Source organism: Pantherophis guttatus, chromosome 1 (assembly GCF_059756535.1).
Source record: "Pantherophis guttatus breed Tessera chromosome 1, ASM5975653v1, whole genome shotgun sequence".
Lineage (NCBI taxonomy): Eukaryota > Metazoa > Chordata > Lepidosauria > Squamata > Colubridae > Pantherophis > Pantherophis guttatus.
Window position 1 is genome coordinate 4,810,012 of NC_142063.1, and position 22,950 is coordinate 4,832,961.

Sequence of the window (22,950 nt, forward strand, 5' to 3'; positions counted from 1 at the left end):
AATCAGGTAGAGGTTTTGTTCCTTTGACTTATGATCTATCGCAACCAAGCAAAACAGGTAGGCTCTTCCTAAGAAGGGAGGAAGGTGAAGCTTGTCACTCAAACTACACAATGGTGAGCTTTAAAGTTACCATAAAACTTAACTTTGTTTTTGAAAGAAGATTCTCACTTTCTCTAGCTTGGTGTTGGCTTTGAGTTCACTCAAGGAGACAGAAGAGTTTATCCTTCCTTCTTCCGGATCAATCCCAGTGAATCTGCTCAGCATGAGGGTTTAGTCCAGCTGCTCCTGTATTTCCACTGGAACTGGGTTGGGCTGGTGGCCAACAAAGATGACAATGCGGAACATTTCGTCTCATCTCTGATACCAAAGCTCAAGGAGAAGGAGATCTGCCTGGCCTTCACTGAAATAATGAAATTTGATTTTTACACTGATCAAGATCCAAATTTATATTATATTTTCAACATTTGGTCTAAAGGTGAAGTGATTATTTTCTTTGGAGACTACAGTAGTATTACATATGTACATATAGTTTTGTTTGCTTATAAAAAACAGAAATACGCATCATTACTGAAAGTTTGGATCTTCACATCCAATTGGAAACTTAATGTGATGAGCTCTGAATATATATTGCATGTTATAAAGCCCTACCATGGGGCTTTGCATTTTAGGGACCACAGCAGGGATGTCTCAGAATTCAGCCATTTTCTCATGTCTTTAGACCCTTTGAAACCACAAGGAGACATCTTTCTCCCTCTATGGTGGGGAAGGATCTTTGGCTGCAACATTTACGAACCAGGAGAGATCCCTTCAAAGGAGGTAAAACCATGTACTGGAGAGGAGAATTTACAGAATGTGCCAACTTACATGTTTGAAACAAGCATGACAGGTGAAAGTTACAATATCTATAATGCCATTTATGCTGTGGCACACGCACTACATGCAATGCATGGATCAGGAGCACGACCAGCTATGATGAGACTTGGAAAGAGGATCTTAGATGTCCAGTCATGGCAGGTAATCTATGCTTTTTAATCCAGTCCACAGATCCTTAGAGCCAACATAGAGAGGAAGTACCCCATGTGTAGAACATAGAATAATAGAGTTGGAAGGGACCTCGGAGGTCTTCTAACCAACCCCCTGCTCAAGCAGGAGAGTTTATATCATTTCAGACAAATGGATGTCCAGCCTCTTTTTGAAAGCCTCCAGTGATGGAGCACCCACAACTTCTGAAAGCAAGCTATTCCATTGGTTGACTGCTCTCATTGTTATGAAATTTCTCCTTAGTTCCCGGTTCCTTCTCTTTGGTTAATTTCCAACCATTGTTTCTTCTCTTGCCTTTTGGTGCTTTGGAAAATAGTTTGACTCCCTCATCTTCGTAGGAGCCTTTCAAGTATGGGAACACTGCTATCTCCTCACCCCAAGTTTTTCTTTTCATTAGACTAGATGTAGCAAATTCCTGTAACCATTCTTCTTATGTCTTAGCCTCCAATCATTTTTTTGCTCTTCCCTGCACTCTTTCAAGAGTCTCAACATCTTTTTTATATTGTGGTAACCAGAATTGGATGCAGTATTCCCAAGTGTGGCCTTACTAAGGCTTTGTAAAGCGGTATTAGAACTTCACGTGATTTTGATTCTATCCCTCTTTTAATTCAGGCTAGGATTGCATTGGCTTTTTTTGGCTGTTGCCACACATTGTTGTTCCCTCCATGTAGATGTTGTTCTGTTGTGGAGTACATGTTGAACACAATTTGTCAGCCAGTAAAAACCCACCTACTGGTTATGCTATCTATCTCACATTTTATTAGTTTGCCAAGAAATAGATTGTGGTCTACTTTATCAAATGCTTTATTGAAATTGAAGTATCCACAGCATTTTGCTGATCTACTAATTTGAAATACTTTGGCCACCTAATGAGAAGGAAGGACTCACTGGATAAGAGCTCCAGTTTTGAATCATTTCTAAAATACTTTGCTCCCTTATTGGATGTTGGTCTTTTGTTGGAAGTATAGATGAAAACACCACTTGTGTTCCTAATTCTTTAACTTGCTTCTTTAGCTTGCTATTGTTTTTAGATTCATTGTTCTATTATTGGTGCCCCCGCATGTAGAAGAAGGAGAAGAAATGTGTATTAATCCATGGGGTTGATTATTTTAGCAAGGTTCTCAGTGGTATCTTTGATTTTTGTTCCAGGGAGACAACATACCTGCCTAGATTGACTGTTCAGTCTGTAGACTATAGCTTCATTTTCAAGGAAAAAATAGAATTTTCAAGGAAAAGTATCTCTTGAATTATTGGTTAAATATCAATATGGCATTATATCACTGCATCTCAAAGAAGATTAAAGCAGAACTATTTTTAAAAACAACAATAATACAGATTAAGTATAATGTTTGATTCAATAGGGGTAGAAGGGGAAGGACAAATAAAACAAACCAATTGTAGCTAAGATTCATGGATGTATGACGTTCCCAAAAGGTTTTCAGAAGTATTCAAAGGTTGTGTGAATTTCATGGAGTGGCCATTGTGTAGAGTGGTCCAGAGCAAGATGACAAGTCTGCCAGATGCTTCAACGGGTCAACTGAAGTCCCAGTAGACACATTCTCAGAACCACCTCAGTTTCCTCCATGTTGTAGCCTGAATCCAGTTATAGAAAAACACTTGACTCGATTCATTGTAACTCTGATTTATGTTACTATGGCTTAGCATTCTATGTGATCCTATCCCACATTTTTCGCTTGTCATTTGTTGCACTGAACTGCTTGTTGTGTGAAAGCAGCCTTGGTCAACTTTAGCACACAGAACAGGACTCAACGTGGTCTATAATTCATGAAATTGTGGTGTTTTGTTTTTTTTTGCCTCAAAGCATAAACCCTCCATGTCCATTGAAGTCAGGAATCAGGGCAGGCACTGTGAGGAAAACAAATTCTTAGAGGAGTAGAGAGTATTAGCAATTTCTGAAAGTTTCTTTTCATTCAGCTTCTTCCCTATTTGAGGAACGTTCGGTTCAACAACAGTGCTGGAGATGAAGTCTCCTTCTCAGAAAATGGCCTGGGATCTGCTCGTTATGATCTTTTCAACTGGGTTCTGCTCCCCAATGAATCTTTTGTCCCTGTGAAAGTTGGACAAATAGATCCCGGGGCTCCCGCAGGACAGGATTTCACCATTAACTCTGATGCAATTGTCTGGGCAAAAAAGGTGAGCTGGAAGGTAAAATAAGTGCAGCAAAAGAGTCATTCTCTTACGGGGATTCAAAATATCTCCCTTACTGAAGAACGGGTTACTGAAGCAAAAATTTGGCAACCGTTTGATGAAAAAGCTGTTTTGTATGCAACGTATTTGAGATCTGATTTGTGACAGATCAAAAAGAATTAAGATCAGGAAGAAATTCTGCCTGAAATCCAGGATGCAGTTAGAGCAGCCAAGAGAGGTTTCCATCAACCATTCCCATTCAGTTGGATCTCCATCGCTGTTTGCTTCAGAAAAGCTATAGCTCAATTCATGGCCCTTCTTTTGCATGCCAAGCCCCAGTTCCAAGCCCCAGAATCCATTGGTGGTTTAGAATAGCACAAGCCTTAATCCCCAGAGCAGCTTTTCCTGATTTGTGCTACACTAGAGTTAACCATTGCTTTTGAAGATATTCTAATGATGGAAAGAGAAATATAGAAAAGAATAAGTGAAGCACATTCATTGATGAAGACATCTCATGCATTTCTCTTTTCTCTTGTAGAAGGTGCCCTTTGCCAGGTGTGGCATGAAGAGGTGCCAGGCAGGAGAGAGGAAAAGAGTTCCAGAGGGCGAGCAGGTTTGCTGCTACCAATGTGACCCTTGTCCAGAAGGGACCATTTCTAATCAGACAGGTAGAGCACACTTTCAATGTAGATCTTCCTGGGTCAAGGAAACCATTCAGTTGAGAGAAATATCAATTTTGTTGTCATTTTTTGTAGATTGACATTCTTCAACATAGTCATGATTTTCAGGAGAACCTCTCTATTCCTGGATCTAAACTGGCCTCCCCTCCTCCCCGCACCAAGCCCCCTTTCCTGCTCCTCAGCAATTTAGTGCAGGGCAGTTTCAGAGCACAATTCATAAGTTACCCACTGGGCTTTCTAGTCCTACTCTTACAACTAACTACGTCCAGGAAAACCAGATACCAAACTTTTCAGGAAGCAATGGGCTCGAGGTTGAGGCTTTGCTTTTCATTATTTAGGGTGTGTTTTTCTGTCAGTGCTATCAGTCTCCCAGGAGAGAGACAGATCTGTTGGAGAAGAGGGAGATCCATCTAACTCAGTCTGCCTACCCTTCCCTGCAAAGATATAGAGATAGAGATAGAGATAGAGATAGATAGAGAGAGAGAGAGAGAGAGAGAGAGAGAGAGAGAGAGAGAAAGATGGAGAGATAGAGAGAAAGAGATAGAGATAGATAAATAGATAGATAGACAGAGATAGAGATAGATAGATAGATAGATAGATAGATAGATAGATAGATAGATAGATGATAGATAGATAGATAGATGATAGATAGATAGATAGATAGATAGATAGATAGATAGATAGAGATAGAGACAGAGATGATAGATAGATAGACAGACAGACATACTGTATAGATAGATAGATACTGTATTTTGCATTCTCATTTAGAATGTGTGTTTGTGTGTGTGTGTGTGTGTGTGTGTGTGTGTAAAGAAAGAATCAGACATTCTGCAAAGTCCAGAACTAAAATAATTAAAAATTTATTCTACTAAGCTTTCGTCAGCCATCTGCTGACATCGTCAGAGTATTAAACTACCATTACAGAGAGATCTACGACCCATGCAATGGCCAAATTGATTAATGACATATAAAAGCAGAGATCTCTGTAATGGTAGTTTAATACTCTGACGATATCAGCAGATGGCTGACGAAAGCTTAGTAGAATAAAATTTTAATTATTTTAGTACTGGAGTTCACAGAATGTCTATTTCTTTCTTTACAAATATACCTGGAATTCGTATTTTTAGAATAGTTAGTAATATATATGTATATGTATATGTATATGTATATGTATATGTATATGTATATGTATATGTATATGTACATTATGTATTCTGAATGAGTCGATGCAAAATACAAAGTAGAGAACTTGATCCCAAAAGATGGAAACATCCTTGTCTCAGACTAGCCTATTATCAGAATAATCAATATTGAAGTATGATTTGTTCTTTTTGATATTCCATGATATGCAAAGTATTCTTGATTTCAGATTCTGCAAGCTGTGATCCCTGCCCAAAAGACCAATATCCCAACAAGGACAAGGACCACTGCATTGCCAAGAAGATCCACTTCCTTTCCTATCAAGAGACCTTGGGATACACTTTAGTTTCTCTCACTCTTTTTCTCTCCATGATCACATTGGCAGTGCTGGCAATTTTCCTTAAACATCGTGACACACCAATCGTCAAGGCCAACAACCGAGATCTCACCTACATCCTCTTGGTCTCCCTCCTCCTCTGCTTCCTCTGCTCTTTCCTCTTCATTGGTCAACCTGGGAAGCTCACTTGCTTCTTCCAACAAACTGCCTTTGCCATTCTCTTTTCCCTTGCAGTTTCCTCTGTGTTGGCAAAAACTGTCATGGTGGTTCTGGCCTTCATGGCCACCAAGCCAGGGAACAGGTCAAGGAAACTCTTAGGAAAACCACTTACTAACTCCATTGTCTTAGCCTGTCCTCTGGTCCAAGCAGTACTTTGTGCCATCTGGCTGGTAACCTCTCCCCCGTTTCCCAACTTGGACTTCCATGCCTTGACTAGGGAGACCATTTTGGAATGTCAGGAAGGCTCAGTTTCAATGTTTTATGCTGTCCTCTCCTACCTGGGTTTCCTGGCCCTTGTCAGTTTCACAGTGGCCTTTTTGGCTAGGAAATTGCCTGACAGCTTTAACGAAGCCAAGTTCATCACTTTCAGCATGCTGGTCTTTTGCAGTGTTTGGATCTCATTCCTCCCCACCTACCTGAGCACCAAAGGGAAGTCCATGGTGGCCGTGGAGATCTTCTCCATCTTGGCCTCTGGGGCTGGTCTCTTGGCCTGCATCTTTTTCCCCAAATGCTACATTATCCTACTGAGGCCCCATCTGAATTGTAGAGAAAATATAATGAGGCACAAGAATCTCTGATTTGTCCTGGGATTGGGAAATTTTACTTGGATTGGGGGATTTTGGACAGTTGTCCCTCATAAGGTCCCAATGATCATCTGAGTAATATACATTGATATCAAAGGTGTGCATATTTATTAATTAAACAAATTTATATCTAGTCATTCAACTCACACACAGCTGTGACTCTGGGCAGCTGAAAACAAATTTTGTTAAAATCCATCATATAATAAATCCATCATATAATACATCCATGATATTTTTTAAAAAACCCGTAACCCACCAATTTACAGCAGGAAAGTTTCCCACTTTAATCACAGTGTCTAAAATGTGCTGGATTGTGTTGGGTGCCTAGGGAGCAGGAGGGCAAGACTTTTATTTTACAAAAGGAAAGGTTGCTAATTAAAAAAAAAAGAGAGAATGAAATTGTAAATTGTGAATATCTTCAAGTAGTGCACAAATTAAATCTGTACTAAAAATAATATAGTTTATATTAAAACTATTTAAATAGAAAACAGTATTTCCTATAACCCCTTAATTTACCCTATCTACTTTTTAAGTGCAATTTCACTATATATTCACATCTTTATATTATATATCTCAATAAATTTATTCATTGTTGACTTCTATGTTTCTGCTGTCTTAATTATAGTTTATCATTGTCACTCTCCAAGGAGCTACCCTCCTTTTTCTATGGAACTCAATCTGCCTTTTATTTTATTTTTATTTTCTGCTTTTTCTTTCAGGTTTGTCTTTAGTTTTTCTTTGCCTCTTCTGTTTGTTCCTTGAGGGCCTTCTTCAGCCTTCTCTTCTGGCTCTCAGCTCCATCTGAGAAAGCATCTGGAACAACATTTACCTCAGTCAGTTGCCCAATTGATAGACCAAGAGACACAATTGTGGTTTTAGAAATAGATTTTCCTCCTGTCAAAATGACAAAATTACTCCAGTGTTATGGGGATAATGGACATTTCCCTCTCCTGAGATTCATCAAAGACTAGTAATCATTACTTCATCTCAGTGGATTTCCACAAATTAATCCACCTTAACCCTAAACAGGTTACATGGTGAAAACATGTTTATCTACAAGCTCCAAATCCTATATCTGGGTCCTTTTACAGTTGGAGCTTAGATGAATGCTTATGTGAAGATTGAAAACTCCACTTGAACTCTCTGAAGTCACCAGAGCATCACAGTTCCTGAAAGACCCTCCTTTGACTTCCTGTAGTCTCTTTCTGTATCCAATGAGTTGGCTTTTAGTATGGCTATGGCTCTTGCCTGCATCTGTCCAGATGGACCTGAGGCCAAACTGCTTCTGGAAGAGAACTTTCCAAGAACAAAAAGACTATTATAGACCCGGAGATCTCATTATCGGTGGAAACCTACCTCTCTCCCTTACTAAAGTTCTACAGCTCCCACGTGAGCCTCCTGCTGATTGGGATACCTATTCTTTGTAAGTGTTTCTTGATTGTCTTTTTTCTTGGGGCAATGTGAAAAGGATAGTTTTGAACATAGGACATACTTAAATCCCACTCAGCCTCCGTTGACGTAGGACCTTCCTAGTTAGAAGACATTGATTCTCTTTGATGAATCAATCTGCCTCTAGTCCCCTTTTCAAGCCCTCTGACTCTTCAGTGATAAAGAATAACTTGTCACACAAGGGAGTCAACCTTTTCTCCATGTTTCTGTAGGTAAGGTGCACATTGCAAAGAAACCAGTATGGACTAAACTTGGGGAGAAATAATATTAGGTCCTTCTGTCTTATTTCTGCATCGAATTCATCTTCCTGTCTCATTATTCTGATGATTTGTAATGCCACCCTTCATGCTTGCATTGCATTCTATGTAGTGAAGGTCTGACTTTTATCCCATCAAGCCTGGCTTCCCACCAATCACCTGTTAATCCTGGGCACTTCTGGTCAGTGGAGCAAGCTCTTTGGAGAATCCCCAACAGAAAGAGTTCCACATTCTGACTAATTGAAAGGGCTTTTTCTACATGGGGGGGGATACATCTTCATATCAGACATTAATACAATTGAGAGAGACCAGAGATATTTCACGAGAAGAGTCCCCCACTCCTCTGCTCACAACAGAATACCTTATACCCCCAGGCTTGAAATTTTGGGCTTAGACAATTTTGAACTTTGCCCCCTTTGGTCTGACTTAAGGATAGTACATAAAATTATCTGCTACAATGTCCTACCTGTCAATGACTACTTCAGCTTCAACCGCAATAATATACGAGCACACAAAAGATACAAACTTAATTCACACAATAGATACAAACTCGATTGCAGGAAATACAACTTCAGCAACAGTGTGGTCAATGCCTGGAATGCACTACCTGATTCTGTGGTTTCTTCCCCAAATTACCAAAACTTTAACCTTAGACTATCTACAGTTGACCTCACCCCATTCCTAAGTGGTCTGTAAGGGGCGTGCATAAGCGCACCAGCGTGCCCACCGTCCCTGTCGTAATGTCCCTTTTTATTTGTATCCATTTCATGTTTATACATCCATTTCATGTATTCATAATCATGTATATACTTTTATCTGTAATCTTATATATGCTTGACAATAAATTAATTAATTAATTAATTAATTAATCATTTCTAGCCAGCAAAAGTCAACCTGGTCAGAGATTCATTCGATTTATAAAGCCTCCTAATTCAAAAGGACTCTGAGAACATGATAGGGTGCCAGATTGTGAAAAAGTGCTTGAGAACATAGGACAGAAGATGACATGACTGGAGATAACAAAATGTGTAGTTTTGTCAAGATAGCAATAGCAATAGCATTTAGACTTACATACTGCTTCACAGTGCTTCACAGCCCTCTTTAAGTGGTTTACAGAGTCAGCATATCACCCCCAACAATCTGGGTCCTCCTTTTACCCATCTTGGAAGGATGGAAGGATGAGTCAATCTTGAGCCTGGTGAAATTCAAACTGCCAAATTGCAGGCATCTGGCAGTCAGCAGAAGTAGCCTGCAGTACTGCACTCTAACCACTGTGCCATCATGGCTCAGCCACATTTCCTTAACTGGACTGAAAAGTTCATTTTGGAAAAGTCAATACTGACTTGAACTGAGCTCATGATGTAAATTATTTATTTATTTATTTATTGGTTCAATTTATATGCCGCCCTTCTCTGGAGACTCAGGGCAGCTTACAATGCATTAAGCAATAGCCTTCATACTTTTGTATATACCTGCTTAGTAGGGCTTTCGCCCCCCCCCCCAAGCGGTGTTCTTTTTTATACAAAGTCAGCTTATTGCCCCCACAATCCGGGTCCTCATTTTACCTACCTCGAAAGGATGGAAGGCTGAGTCAACCTTGAGCCTGGTGAGATTCGAACTTGCAGTAATTGCAGGCAGCTGGTGTTACTTAACAGCACTTTAATCTGCTGCACCACCAAGGCTCATAAATGATAATTTATGGACCAATTTACTTAAATTTGCTGTGGAGAGAGGGAAAGGAAGCTTTGTCATACACTGTTGACAATAATAAAAAAAAATAACTTACTGATTGACAGTAACCCTGTATTCCGACAGCAGTAAAACAAATCAACCAATTTGTATTGATCTGTTCTATGATTAACTCCTAGAATCCTGGTAATGCTTTCTTAACCAAATAAACAGTACATCTCCCTCCTGCTCCTGTCTAATTTTTGTCATCTAACACTTGTGACAAAGACCTGTTCCTAAGAACTACCAACACATTCTGGCTTTGGCATTTGCCATTCAGGAGATCAACAGAGACCCATATCTCCTCCCCAACATCACTCTGGGCTTCCGCATCTATGAAGAGAACCAGTATGCAAGCATGGTCCAAGATGTCAGCCTGTCTCTGCTCTCCAGTGGGGGAAAAGTGTTTCCTAACTATAAGTGTGACACACTGAACCTTCTCTCTGTCCTTGGGGGTCTCAACTCCAGAACCTCATACCAGATGGCAACCATATTTGGCAATTTCAAGATTTCTCAGGTACTTGGACACACAACATGATGAAAAGGTGAATGCTGTAAGATCTGCCCTTGTATGGTTATTGCCAACAATTCCCAGTCATTTCTGTGACCAGAAGAAAACATCTCATGAAGGTGCAAAGTTGTGGAGATGAAGGTCCAGAATAGGATACCTGGCTAGTCTAAATAATCTGAGGTTAGTAACAAAAAATACAGGTTCCATTTTCCTTGCTTAACCCCTTCCTTTTTCTTCCATCTCCACCCTCCCTTCAGCTAGGATACCGCTTCTCTGACCCTGTTCTGGGGGATAAGACTCAGTTCCCCACCTTCTACCAGATCGATCCCCAGTATGACCTACAGAATGCAGCCATTGTCCAGCTCCTTCTCTATTTCCAGTGGAACTGGATTGGGATTGTCGTTCAGAAGTCAGAGAGCAGTGACCATTTCATCTGGATTTTTGATGCAACACTCGCCCTGAATGACATTTGCATACAATTTGTAAAACAGATCTTGCCCCGAATCTCAATATTCAATGAATTGAACAGCGAACAAATAGATCTGCTTTGGACAATTTTGAGCAATGATGCTCAGGCTGTGATTGTCGCAGGGGATTCAAATACTCTGCAGAGCCTTATATTATCTCTCTACTTTTATGAAGAAGTGAAGCACACCGCTTTTGGGAAGGTCTGGATCCTGACCACCCAATGGGAATTTTCAGCTATTGGCTATCACTACGAGTGGGGGAAACTAAAATCCTTCCATGGTGCTTTGTCTTTCACAGTCCACACAAACCCGGTGCCAGGATTCAAAGATTATCTCTGGGCTCTGAATCCACACGAACCCCACGGAGACGTCTTTCTCCCTGAATGGTGGGAAGTTGTATTTGACTGTCAGGTTTTGAAGGCAGGTCTGGCCTCACCTGATGGCCGAAGGGTTTGCACAGGGGAGGAGAACCTGGACACCCTCCCGGCCTCCGTCTTTGATGGAAAGATGACCGGTTTCAGCTACAGTGTCTACAATGCTGCCTATTCTGTGGCACATGCATTACACACTGTGTATATGTTGGAATCACAACGGGCATTGAAGAGGGGCAGAAAGAAGCCACATCTTCACCTCTCTATGAAGTCCTGGCAGGTAACTGTTCAGATCTTCTCTGCTGGTTTGTAAGTCCATGCTTAAACTTCAAAGACAAGACTGGATTTATTAAGAAAGCATCTGAACTGAAATAGTCAAGGTAAATAAATGAACAAATAAATAAAGAGGAGACTGTACTTTGATTGTAAGATTGGTGATCAAGACAAGGGTCAGGGTTAGGCCCAAAACCTATAGTAAAGGGAATGCATACATGTATTAACTGCGGCTAGAATTGTATTTGCACAAAACTGCAAGAGTGAAGAGATCCCGACTGACAAGAATGTTATTAGGAAAATGTTGGAATGTGCAGAAATGAATAGGTTAACCTTAGCTATACAGGAGAAAGAGCAAACTGAATATTATATGACGTGGGAACTATTTTATGGATGGCTGGAGAACAAAAACAGAAACTAGAAATAAATAGAAATGAGTGAAATATAGAAAATATGTAAAGACAAAGATGTAAACAATATGATGACTTTTACTAATATTTTTGATAAGACTCTTGTGTTTAATATTACTATTATATTCTTACTGGAAGATATTTTAAGAGGGAGAAATGAATAGGTTTATTATGCTTATTATTATTAGTGTAAGATTAGAGAATCAATATCAGAGAACTAGAGATTAGAGAACTCATCAAATTTGTAGGTGACACCAAGCTGGCAGAAATAGCCAACACTCCAGATAGACTCAAGATACAGAAGGATCTTGACAGATTTGAACATTGGGTGCTATCTAACAAAATGAAATTCAACAGTGAAAAAAGCAAGGTTCTACATTTAGGGAAGAAAAACAAAATGCACAGGTACTGTATATGTGGTACCTTGCTCAATAATAGTAACTGTGAGAGGGATCTTGGAGTCCTAGTGGACAACTATTTAGATATGAGCCAGCTGTGTGTAGCAGCTGCCAAAAAAGCCAAAAAGCTGTGTGTTCTGGGCTGCATCAACAGAGGGATAGAATCAAGTGTTAATACCACTTTATAATGCCTTGGTAAGGCCATACTTGGAATATTGCATTCAGTTTTGGTCGCCACGATGTAAAAAAGATGTGGAGACTCTAGAAAGAGTGCAGAGAAGAGCAACAAAGATGATTAGGGGACTGGAAGCTAAAACATATGAAGAACGATTGCAGGAACTGGGTATGTCTAGTTTAATGAAGAGAAGGACCAGGGGAGACATGATAGCAGTGTTCCAATATCTCAGGGGTTGCCACAAAGAAGAGGGAGTCAAACTATTCTTCAAAGCACCTGAGGGTAGAACAAGAAGCAATGGATGGAAACTAATCAAGGAGAGAAGCAATTTAGAGCTAAGGAGAAATGTCCTGATAGTTAGAACAATTAATCAGTGGAACAACTTGCCTGCAGAAGTTGTGAGTGCTCCAACACTGGAAATTTTTAAGAAGATGTTGGATAACCATTTGTCTGAAGTGGTGTAGGGTTTCCTGCCTGGGCAGGGGGTTGGACTAGAAGACCCCCAAGATCCCTTCCAACTCTGTTATTCTATTCTAATATCAATGTAATGAATATTGTGAATTTTGTTTGCCATTGCATAGAGATATTTTCACCCAGAAGACATACTGTTTAATGGAAGATGAAATGTTCAAAATAAAAAATATATAGCAAAAAAAAAGAAAAAAGAAAAAAGACAAAGGTCAGGGGTTTGGGTTAGGGGCAAGAAAAATAATGAAGGACATCAATGCCTCTTGCAAGAACTGGAGGAACATGCAATATCAGTGCATCTCATTCATTACTTCATTAATGAAGTTATTCATTAACGATTTAACCAAAAACATTTTGCAGAGAAGTCATTTGGAACCAGAGTTTGACTCATTTATATTTCCAAGCACCTTGTTTTCCTTTGGGAATAATTTGTAGTTTCAGTCCTTGAAGCTGAATATCCAGCAGCTCCAGAAATAGAACTTTCCCTCAATCTACAGCTTAGTTGTAACTTTGATATAACCAGATATCATATTTTACAAAGTTAATTAAATCTCCTTTCAGCAAGATATTCTTCTCTCCCTTCAAACTTCCATTTATGGGGAAAATTAATTTTAGTTTTTTAATGTTTGCCCATTTATTCATCAAAGGTGATTCTCTCCATCAGCCAACAGCACACTTGCAATTGTGTGTCTGCAGCAGTGCGTAATAAACTCACAATGTTGTAGTGGTGGTGGGAAATAGGAAGAAACAATAAGAAATATTATCTATGTTCACCACACTGAGTTACTTGTAAAGTAATAAAGACTGGATAAAAAGTAATTACTACATAAAAGAAATGAAGAGATTGCATGTAAAAATCTTTTGGGGAATTGCTGAGTTCATCAACTTTAACAATGGCTGGCTTTTATCTTTCTTTCCTTTCTGGGATACAGAAAAACATTTATTATGCATATTGCAATTTAAAATCTCTTTATATAAAGTCATGGACTTTTTGGTTGTCTGTTGCTTGTTTTGCCATTCCAGATGCATGTCTTCTTGAGAAAGGTCCTTTTCAATAACACCGCTGGGGAGGAAGTCTCCTTTTCAGAAACTGGGATGAAATACGCAGGATTTGATATCCTCAACTGGGTCGTCTTTGCAAATATGACGATCCTTCGAGAGAAAGTCGGATGGGCCAATCCGGAGGCTCCTTCAGCTGAAGGTTTCAGCATCAACCCTGACGCCATTGTACGGGCCAATCAGGTAGGGAGTAGATGTTGTTTCCAGGGTTCAGGAAAGCTGAGAGGAAGGACCAGGTTGTTGTGACTCAAATTCTATTCAGGGGAAGGAAGAGGAGGGCTGTATTTATGCACACGTCGAAGCCAAGCTGAACATTTCTAAGCTCTCCGTCTCAAAGCTAATCTCACTCTCCTTTCAGACGAAGCCTTTCTCCCGATGTGTGAAGAGCTGCCTTCCAGGACAAGCCAGGAAAGTTGCAGAGGAGAAGCCCACTTGTTGCTATGGATGTGTTTCTTGCCCAGAAGGGACCATTTCTAATCAAACAGGCAAGTTGCTTGAGGAGGCCCTCAAGCAGGAATGAGGAGGTCTGGTGTGGCTGCCTGGGGAGGAGTGATTTAGATTTAGATTTTTAGATTTTATTAAAGTTCTATACCGCCCTTCTCTCAAAGGACTCAGGGCGGTGTACAGCCATATTTAAAACACATATAAACCACAAAATTTAAGAACAATTTAAAAACAGATATATAAAATTTGGCCCACGAAATTAAAAACTAACAAACACCCCAATTAAGAATTCCTATTAGGCGAGCCCGGCTTGTTGGGATAAAAGGGTCTTCAGGGCATGGCGGAAGGTATGCAGGTCAGGGATCATACAAACCTCTAGGGGCAGCTCATTCCAGAGGGCTGGTGCCCCCACAGAGAACGCTCTCCCCCTGGGTGTCGCCAATCAACATTGTTTGGCCGACGGCACCCTGAGGAGCCCCTCTCTGTGGGAGCGTATTGGCCGGTGGGAAGCTATCAGCGGCAAAAGGCGATCTCGTATATATCCTGGTCCTAAGCCATGGAGCGCTTTAAAGGTGGTAACCAACACCTTGAATCGCCCCCGGAAGACCACCGTGAGCCAGTGCAGTTCGTGCAGGAGAGGTGTTACATGTCGCCCCCATAATCACCCCTGCACCCGCATTCTGGACTAGTTGGAGCCTCCGAGTGCTCTTCAAGGGGAACCCCATGTAGAGAGTGAGAGAGAATATGAGGTGGCAAATCAGTTGAACAAATCAACATGAAAGTCATTCAGAACTTTTAAGAGTGGTATGTTGAATGGATCTTTTAAGTTGTTAGCAGTTTTCTATGTGTATTTTAATATTTTATTAAACACTGACCAGAGTCAGAATAACAGATTTACAGAGTTGGAAGGGACCTTGTAAATCATCTAGTCCAAAGCCCACCCAAGCAGGAGACCCTATACCATTCCTGAAAGATGGCAGTCCAGTCTCTTCTTGAAAGCTTCCAGTGATGAAGCTCCCACAACTTCCAAAGGCAACTTCTGTAACATGGGTTGATTGTTCTCACTGTCAGAAAATTTCTCCTTATTTCCAGGTTGATCTCTCCTTGTTCAGTTTCCATCTATTATTCCTTGCTGGTCTTCAGGTGCTTTGGAAAATCGGTTGACCTCTCCTCTCTGTGGCAGCCCCTCAAATATTGGAACACTGCTATCATGTCTCCACTGATCCTTCTCTTTCCTCAACTAGTTCCTGTAACCATTCTTCATATGTTTTAGCCTCCAGTCCCCTAATTATCTTGGTTGCTCTTCTCTGCACTCTTTCTAGAGTCCCAACAACTTTTTTATAGTGTGGTGACCAAAGCTGGATGCTGTATTCTAGGTGTGGTCTTACTAAGGCTTTATAGAGTGATATTAGTACCTCACTTGATCTTGATTGTATCCCTCTCTTAATTCAATTTAGGATTGCATTGGCTTTTTTAGCTGCCGCCCCATATTTAATTGGTTGTCCACTAAGACTCCAAGATCCCTCTCATGGTTACTGCTATTAAGCCTGGTTTCACCCAGTCTATATGTGTACTTTTGGTTTTTCTTGCCTAAGTATAAGACTTTACTTTTCTCTACATTGAATTTCATTTTGTTAGGTAGGGCCCAGGATTCAACTCTGCCAAGATCCATCTGGATCTTGATCCTATCTTCTAGGGTGTTGGCTATTCCTGACAGCCTAATATCATCTGCAAATTTGGTAAATTCCCCTTCTATTCCCTCATCTAAGTCATTTATGAAGATATTGAAGAGTACTGGGCCTAGGACAAAACCTTGTGGTACTCCACTGCTTACTTCCCTTCATGTAGACGTAGACCCATTAAGGACTACTCGCTGAGTATGGTTTGTCAGCCAGTTATGAATCCATCTGATGGTGATGCTATCTATCCCACCTTTTTCTAGCTTACCAAGTAGTAGTTGCGGTCTACTTTGTCGAATGCCTCGAATCCCTCAGTGTGGGAGATGGGAATTTCAAAATGTAATAATAAAACAAAACAAATCAATTAATTCATTATAGTCATTCAGAACTTTTAAGTGTGGTACGTTGAATGAATCCTTTAAGTTATTAGAAGCAATTTTAACTTTTATGTGCTGTTTATGTTTTAATATTTTATTGAACACTGCCCAGAGTCCCTCGGTGTGGGAGATGGGAATTTCAAAATATAATAATGAAATAAAACAAATCAATTAATTCATTATATAATTACTCCTGAGAAGTTTTTAGCTGCTGATTCTTCTGGATCCTTCTGTGTTGTGTGCAGCAGAAGTAAAGAGATGGGGAGCATGGGGCATTTCAGTTCTTTCATTGGGAAAACTTTTCCCCTCAAGGATAATTCCAGGTTCTCTGTCTAATGTCAGCTGATGCCTGTTCTTCCAGATGCGGCTCAGTGCACCCCCTGCCCAGAAGACCAACACCCAAACAAGAACCACGTCCTGTGCATTCCGAAGACCATGAACTTTCTCTCCTATGAGGATACACTCGGCTTCATTTTAGTTTCCCTAGCTCTTTTCTTCTCTTTGACCATAATCCTTGTGTTGGCAGCCTTCATCAAACACTGCAACACACCCATCGTCAAGGCCAACAACCGCAACCTCACCTACCTTCTCCTGGTCTCCCTTCTGCTCTGCTTCCTCTGCTCCTTCCTCTTCATCGGGCAGCCAAGGAACCTCACCTGTCTCCTCCGACAAACCACTTTCGGCATCATCTTCTCCACTGCCCTTTCATCTGTCTTGGCAAAAACTCTGACTGTATTTCTGGCCTTCATGGCTACTAAGCCAGGAAACAGGGCAAGAAAACTCTTGGGGAAGCAGCTGATCTTAGTCCTGGCCTGTCCCCTCGTGCAAACAGCTCTTTGTGCCTCCTGGCTGGCAATCTCCCCCCCATTTACTAATTTGGACTTTCATTCTGTGAAGGGAGAAATTGTGTTGGAATGCAATGAAGGTTCAACCGCCATGTTTTATGCTGTTCTGAGCTACATGGGTTTCCTGAGTCTCATCAGCTTCATAGTGGCTTTTCTGGCCAGGAAGCTACCAGACAGTTTTAACGAAGCCAAGTTCATTACTTTCAGCATGCTGGTCTTTTGCAGTGTCTGGGTCTCCTTTCTCCCCAGCTATCTGAGCACCAAAGGGAGGTCCATGGTGGCCGTAGAGATCTTCTCCATCTTGGCCTCTGCGGCTGGTCTGCTGAGTTTTATCTTTCTCCCCAAATGCTATGTTATAGTGCTGAGGCCAGAACTGAACAATAGAAGTCACCTCATGAGGAAAATTAAGTAGGAAAGCAAGAAAACACATAGTCACATCTGTGCTGGTTAATATAGAGGTTTCCACTCCAACTACGTCCAGACACAACAAGCACATGCTAGCTAAAATAACATTATGGTTATTTTATTCTATTTGCTGACTCATTTTGCTGATTCCAACTCATAGTTAGAGTCTTGACTTAACTATCTGGCCTAGTTAGAAGGGTCTGCAAGAAGCCTTTCAGTTTTATTCAAACATACAAATACTTTAACCAGAAGGAAGTCTGTTTAGCTTTATACCTCCCTCCCTTTTATCATGAAAAGCTCAGCTTTTAATTATTGTGCTTGTAGTATTGCATAACTTTTCATTGTTTGCAATAATTTGCATTACCTTGAGCAACCGAGCTGAAATTGTTACCACTTAATGTCAGATGCTGTTAACAGTTCCCATCACAGGCTGTTAGAATTGATCATTGAATAAAGAAAATATTTATATCTTCTACCAATGTCAACCACATTTTCCCCCAGGATCCCAGATTGGACATCCAGACCCACCTTTTCCAGTCTTTATTTTTTAATGAAGTCAGCCAAACTGCACACCAGTTCCATCTTAGGTACTGTGACCCCATCCAGAACAAAGGATAGAAAATCAGTGGATCTTCTTATGAGTTAACTGAAAAGTTAAAGATTCAGCCTATGAGTTCTTTCTATGTATATTGTCTCATATTTCTATCACTATTGATAATATATTACTATTATCTCAATGCTATCACTAGTACATAATTGCTACTATGCTACTATACTACTACTACTACTATACTACTATACTACTACTACTACTACTACTACTACTACTACTTGTCAGGGTTCTGACCGGTGCCCTCATGAGCCTCAAGCCAAACTTCAAAAGAAATCCAGTTATTTATTAGGGAGCTTCATGTCGGCACGTTCCAAGTGAAGCCAACTCTGACCCCATGTAATTTACGTTCTGGCTCTGACTCTGTTTCCCCCCTCTGACTGATAACAAGGTGTGTCATCAGTCACATTCTCCAACGAAGCAATTTTGCGGGTTGTAGAGCTCACTCCCCTCTGGCCACTCTGGGTAACTGCGGAGAGAGCCTTGACAGAGATATGGCTGGAATGTGCTTTTGTTTTGACTGATGTTCTGCCTCGCTGCAGCTGCAAAGTTTGTTTTCCCATCCACCCCTGCCTATGGCAACTCATAGAGCAGGCCAGGAATGCTTTGCAAGTTGGCGCTACTATTGATACACAACAGGGTTTTCACTCAGATCTGTTCTCTCTTTCCAAAGTGGAACTTTGGGGGCATTGTACTACCGTGTTCCCCCAAAATAAATCCCAGTTAAGATTGTCAATCAGATGGATGTATTTCCCTGAATTTTCCGTATTTCCCTGAAAAGAAGCCCTATGAGGAAGGGAGGGAGGAAGGGAGTGGTCTGTACATCTGTTTCCTGCATTACTTTGTTAATCTCTATATGAAGTTTCTGTTTCTTGCATTATGGTGTTAATCTCTATATGAAGTTTCCGTTTCCCTGCAATGATGTAGTGTGGGAGGGGTTTGGTTAGCATTGCTTTAAATAGCTGATTTTAAGTGAGAAGCTTCAGTTCTTGCCTAGGTCTCTTGTTATCACAAACCTTCCAATAAAAGCTCCTTTTGGAACCACTGCAGTTTCAAGAGTCCTGCTTTCTTGGGAAAGATTGGAGAGGCAAGACCTTACACCTCATGGAGAAATGGGCTTCTAATTTCATCCCTTACCATACAAGAATAAATAAACCAGTACTTCCACACAAACACCTACATCATTGCTTCCTTTATTTGAATCACCACACTAGAACCTTGCCCCTGCAGTGGTGAAATGCTACTGGTTCAGGCCAGTTCTCACGAACCAGTAGTAAAAAATGCTTTAAAAAGTAAAAAAAAAAAAGTTTCAATGATCGCGCGTCACACAGCTGATCTTCAGAACTCTGGGTTTTTTTTTACTTTTTAAGTATTTTTTTACTACCGATTCTCTGGAACCAGTAGTTAAAAATGCTTTAAAAAGAACAAAAACCGTTCTGATGATCGCGCTGATCTTTGGAACTTTTTTTTACTGTATTTTCCGGCGTATAAGATGACTTTTTAACACAGGAAAATCTTCTCAAAAGTCGGGGGTCGTCTTATATGCTGGGTATAAGCCTACCCGGGTTGGTTTGACAGACTGACGGAAGCGGTAAGAGCAGCTACTACCATCTCTAGTCATTGCTAGAGATTTCTAACCCGAATCTGAGTTGCCAGCGCTGACTGATGACACTACGGGAGCGCCGACAACATTGAGGGGAAGCTGTGTCGATCTCCTCAAGGCTGCATGCCACTGAATACTGGACCCAGCTGGTTGCTGTGCGGAGCTTCCCCCACCGTCCCAGGCATCCAGGTGGATATTACCGACGCTCCAACTTCCCCAGACAGCTGGGGCTCACCATCACTGGGGGTCTGGGGAAGTCAGAGCATCGGTAATATCCACCTGGATGCCTGGGTCGGTGGGGGAAGCTCCACGCAGCAACCAGCTGGGTCCAGCATTCAGCGGCATGCAGCCTTGAGGAGATCGGCACAGCTTCCCCTTAATGTTGTCGGCACTCCCGTAGCATCATCAGTCAGCACTGGCAACTCAGATTCGGGAAGCTGTGCCGATCTCATCAAGGCTGCATGCCGCTGAATGGTGGACCCAGCTGGTTGCTGCGCCGAGCTTCCCCCACCGTCCCAGGCATCCAGGTGGATATTACTGATGCTCCGACTTCCCCAGACCCCCAGTGATGGCGAGCCCCAGCTATCTGGGGAAGTCGGATGGTGGGGGAAGCTCCGCGCAGCAACCAGCTGGGTCCAGCATTGAGCGGCATGCAGCCTTGACGAGATCGGCACAGCTTCCGACAACATTGAGGGAAACTGTGCTGATCTCCTCAAGGCTGCATGGGTGACAGGACATGGGTGACAGGACAGGGTGACAGGAAAAAAACCTGGTATGAAATAGCCCTCTTGCCGCTACACGTGGCCCGTTACCTTGACAGATGGGCAGCCTGGCTCGTAGATATCTGTACCAGATCTGTTAAGAAAACAAACAGCATGGCAGCTCCCATGGGTTTATTGTCTTATCCTTCCTTTCAGCTTTAGAGTGAATTAGGAAAAGTTTAATCCAATTGCACTGTTTTATGTTTACATGTTTGATGACAAACAGTGTGACAGTGACAGTGCTAAGTACCTGCATGTCATAAGCATTTGAATTAAAATTACCATATTGAAATCAAATCTGATATTTTTTTAATTTTTATTTGGTGTGCGTTGGAAGAGGGGTAGTCTTATAAGGCGAGTATAGCCCAAACCCTATATTTTAACAGGAAAAGTAGAGGGCCGTCTTATACGCCCATTCGTCTTATACGCCAGAAAATACGGTATTTTTTAAGCATTTTTTTACTACCGGTAGTAAAAAAATGCTTTAAAAAGTTTTTTAAAAAAGTTTGACAATCAGCTGTGCTGTGTGATTTATATTTGCTAGAAAGCAGGAAATCTAAATCGTGCGGCACAGCTGTCCCCCCTCCTTCACTCTTCTACTTACCTTTGCAGACTCAAAAAAGGCTTCTTAGTGCCTGTGGTGCGCATGCGTGCAAAGTGTGAGTTTGGCACGCATGCCTGCAAAGCACACATGCGCACGCGAAGAAAACCAGTAGCAGACTTAGGAGCATTTCACCCCTGCCCTTAGCCCTTCATCTCTCTGAATAATCTATGGTACAGATTCCATCTTGGATGCAGGTGCTCACTTTCAGATAGGCTGAATACTAACTGCACCATGATCCTCAACTCCATCTTCTTCTTTGGTGAGCAACAAAGGAAACAAACATATTTTTTTTTCTCCTTCTGGTTGTATGAAGAGATGCTATTGTTAAGTGGGTAGGAAGTTATTCTTCCTTGCGATTACTGGAAGAACAGTAATTCTTAATGTATCCCCCATAGATTTAAACCCGCAAAACTCTTTCAAGATAAAATCCGCTTAAATAAAATAGGATTTGTGTCAGAGTTCCAAGTAACCCTCCCAACAGAATCAGAACTCCAAGGCTGGCAAATTCCTCAAAGTACAGATTTATTAACTAGGTCCAGTGATGGGATTCAGCCAGTTCGGGCTGGTTCGGACGAACTGGTAGTTAAATTTCTGGCTGGCCCCTCCCTTCCCTGCCCCTTCCAAGAGTCACCACTCATCCCATTTTGGCTCTCAGGTAAGTGCAGGGAGGCCTACTAGGGCCAAAATGGGGCACGGGGGTGTGCAGTGCAACCCCACCCTGCCCCCCATGGTCCATTTTCACTTCCAGGATGCTGCAGGGAGGCCTCCTATGCCCAAAACTGGGCACCCGGTATGCCATGCGCCCCCCCATGGTCCATTTTCGCTCCCAGGAGGCCTACTAGGCCCAAAACGGGGCATGCGGGGTGCATTGCCCCCCCCATGGTCTGTTTTCACTCCCAGGAGGCTGCAGGGAGGCCTACTAGGCCCAAAACGGGGCATGCGGGGTGCATTGCCCCCCCCATGGTCTGTTTTCACTCCCAGGAGGCTGCAGGGAGGCCTACTAGGCCCAAAACGGGGCATGCGGGGTGCATTGCCCCCCCCATGGTCTGTTTTCACTCCCAGGAGGCTGCAGGGAGGCCTACTAGGCCCAAAACGGGGCATGCGGGGTGCATTGCCCCCCCCATGGTCTGTTTTCACTCCCAGGAGGCTGCAAGGAGGCCTACTAGGCCCAAAACGGGGCATGCGGGGTGCATTGCCCCCCCCATGGTCTGTTTTCACTCCCAGGAGGCTGCAGGGAGGCCTACTAGGCCCAAAACGGGGCATGCGGGGTGCATTGCCCCCCCCATGGTCTGTTTTCACTCCCAGGAGGCTGCAGGGAGGCCTACTAGGCCCAAAACGGGGTATGGGGGTGCAGCACGGCCCTCCACAACCCATTTTCACTCCCAGGAGGCTGCGGGGAGGCCTACTAGGCTCCCTGCGGCCCCGTTTTTGCTCCCAGGGGGGTGCAGGAGGCCGAGCGCTCCTGTCACACCCCCTGGCCACCCCCACCATGGCCCCGCCCATGCAGGCAGTCATTAGGGCAGAGAACCGGTTGTTAAATTATTTGAATCTCACCACTGGCTAGGTCATATTGGCACATATGGGGAAACCCGACTCTGAAAACCCCCTCAGTTAAAATTTCCCCTGTAGTTAAAATTGCAAATTTTCCTCCCCCTGCCCCCTGCAGTCCATCACATGGGCCCCATCAGGTCACATTTCAAAGTTCATCAGGCCTCACACCCCCCGCCTTCTTGCACCTGGTGGGAACGTCCTTGGCTCTCAGAGGAAAGAATTTTATTTTGGTTACAATCCCTTTGCTATCTCTACCTCCCCCCTCCTTCCATTCCCACAGCTCACCCAGCCTCTGCTGTGGCAGCCCTGAAGATGCCAGGAGAAAAATGGCTCCGGGGCTGACAATTTGAGCGTTC

The 22,950-nt window shown here is 42.3% G+C and overlaps 2 protein-coding genes across 2 annotated transcripts in view; both read left to right on the forward strand.

Annotated features, from left to right (window-relative positions):
• Positions 1-5,210: 5,210 nt before the first annotated feature.
• Positions 5,211-6,143, forward strand: LOC132712175 (vomeronasal type-2 receptor 26-like). The gene has a single exon (XM_087882230.1). It carries the CDS (start codon positions 5,211-5,213, stop codon positions 6,141-6,143), a length of 933 nt encoding a protein of 310 aa, XP_087738356.1.
• Positions 6,144-7,411: 1,268 nt separating this feature from the next.
• LOC132712177 (vomeronasal type-2 receptor 26-like) overlaps positions 7,412-22,950 on the forward strand; it is a 35,020-nt gene continuing 19,481 nt past the window's right edge. The window contains exons 1-5 of the mRNA XM_087887503.1: positions 7,412-7,572; positions 9,812-10,100; positions 10,352-11,212; positions 13,680-13,898; positions 14,074-14,200. Coding sequence (XP_087743629.1) covers positions 7,412-7,572; positions 9,812-10,100; positions 10,352-11,212; positions 13,680-13,898; positions 14,074-14,200 — 1,657 coding nt within the window. The remainder of the gene's footprint in view (positions 7,573-9,811; positions 10,101-10,351; positions 11,213-13,679; positions 13,899-14,073; positions 14,201-22,950) is intronic.

Bases quoted from the DNA above. Each gene is read 5' to 3' on its own strand.
- LOC132712175 (XM_087882230.1), top strand. From the start codon at position 5,211: ATGATATGCAAAGTATTCTTGATTTCAGATTCTGCAAGCTGTGATCCC.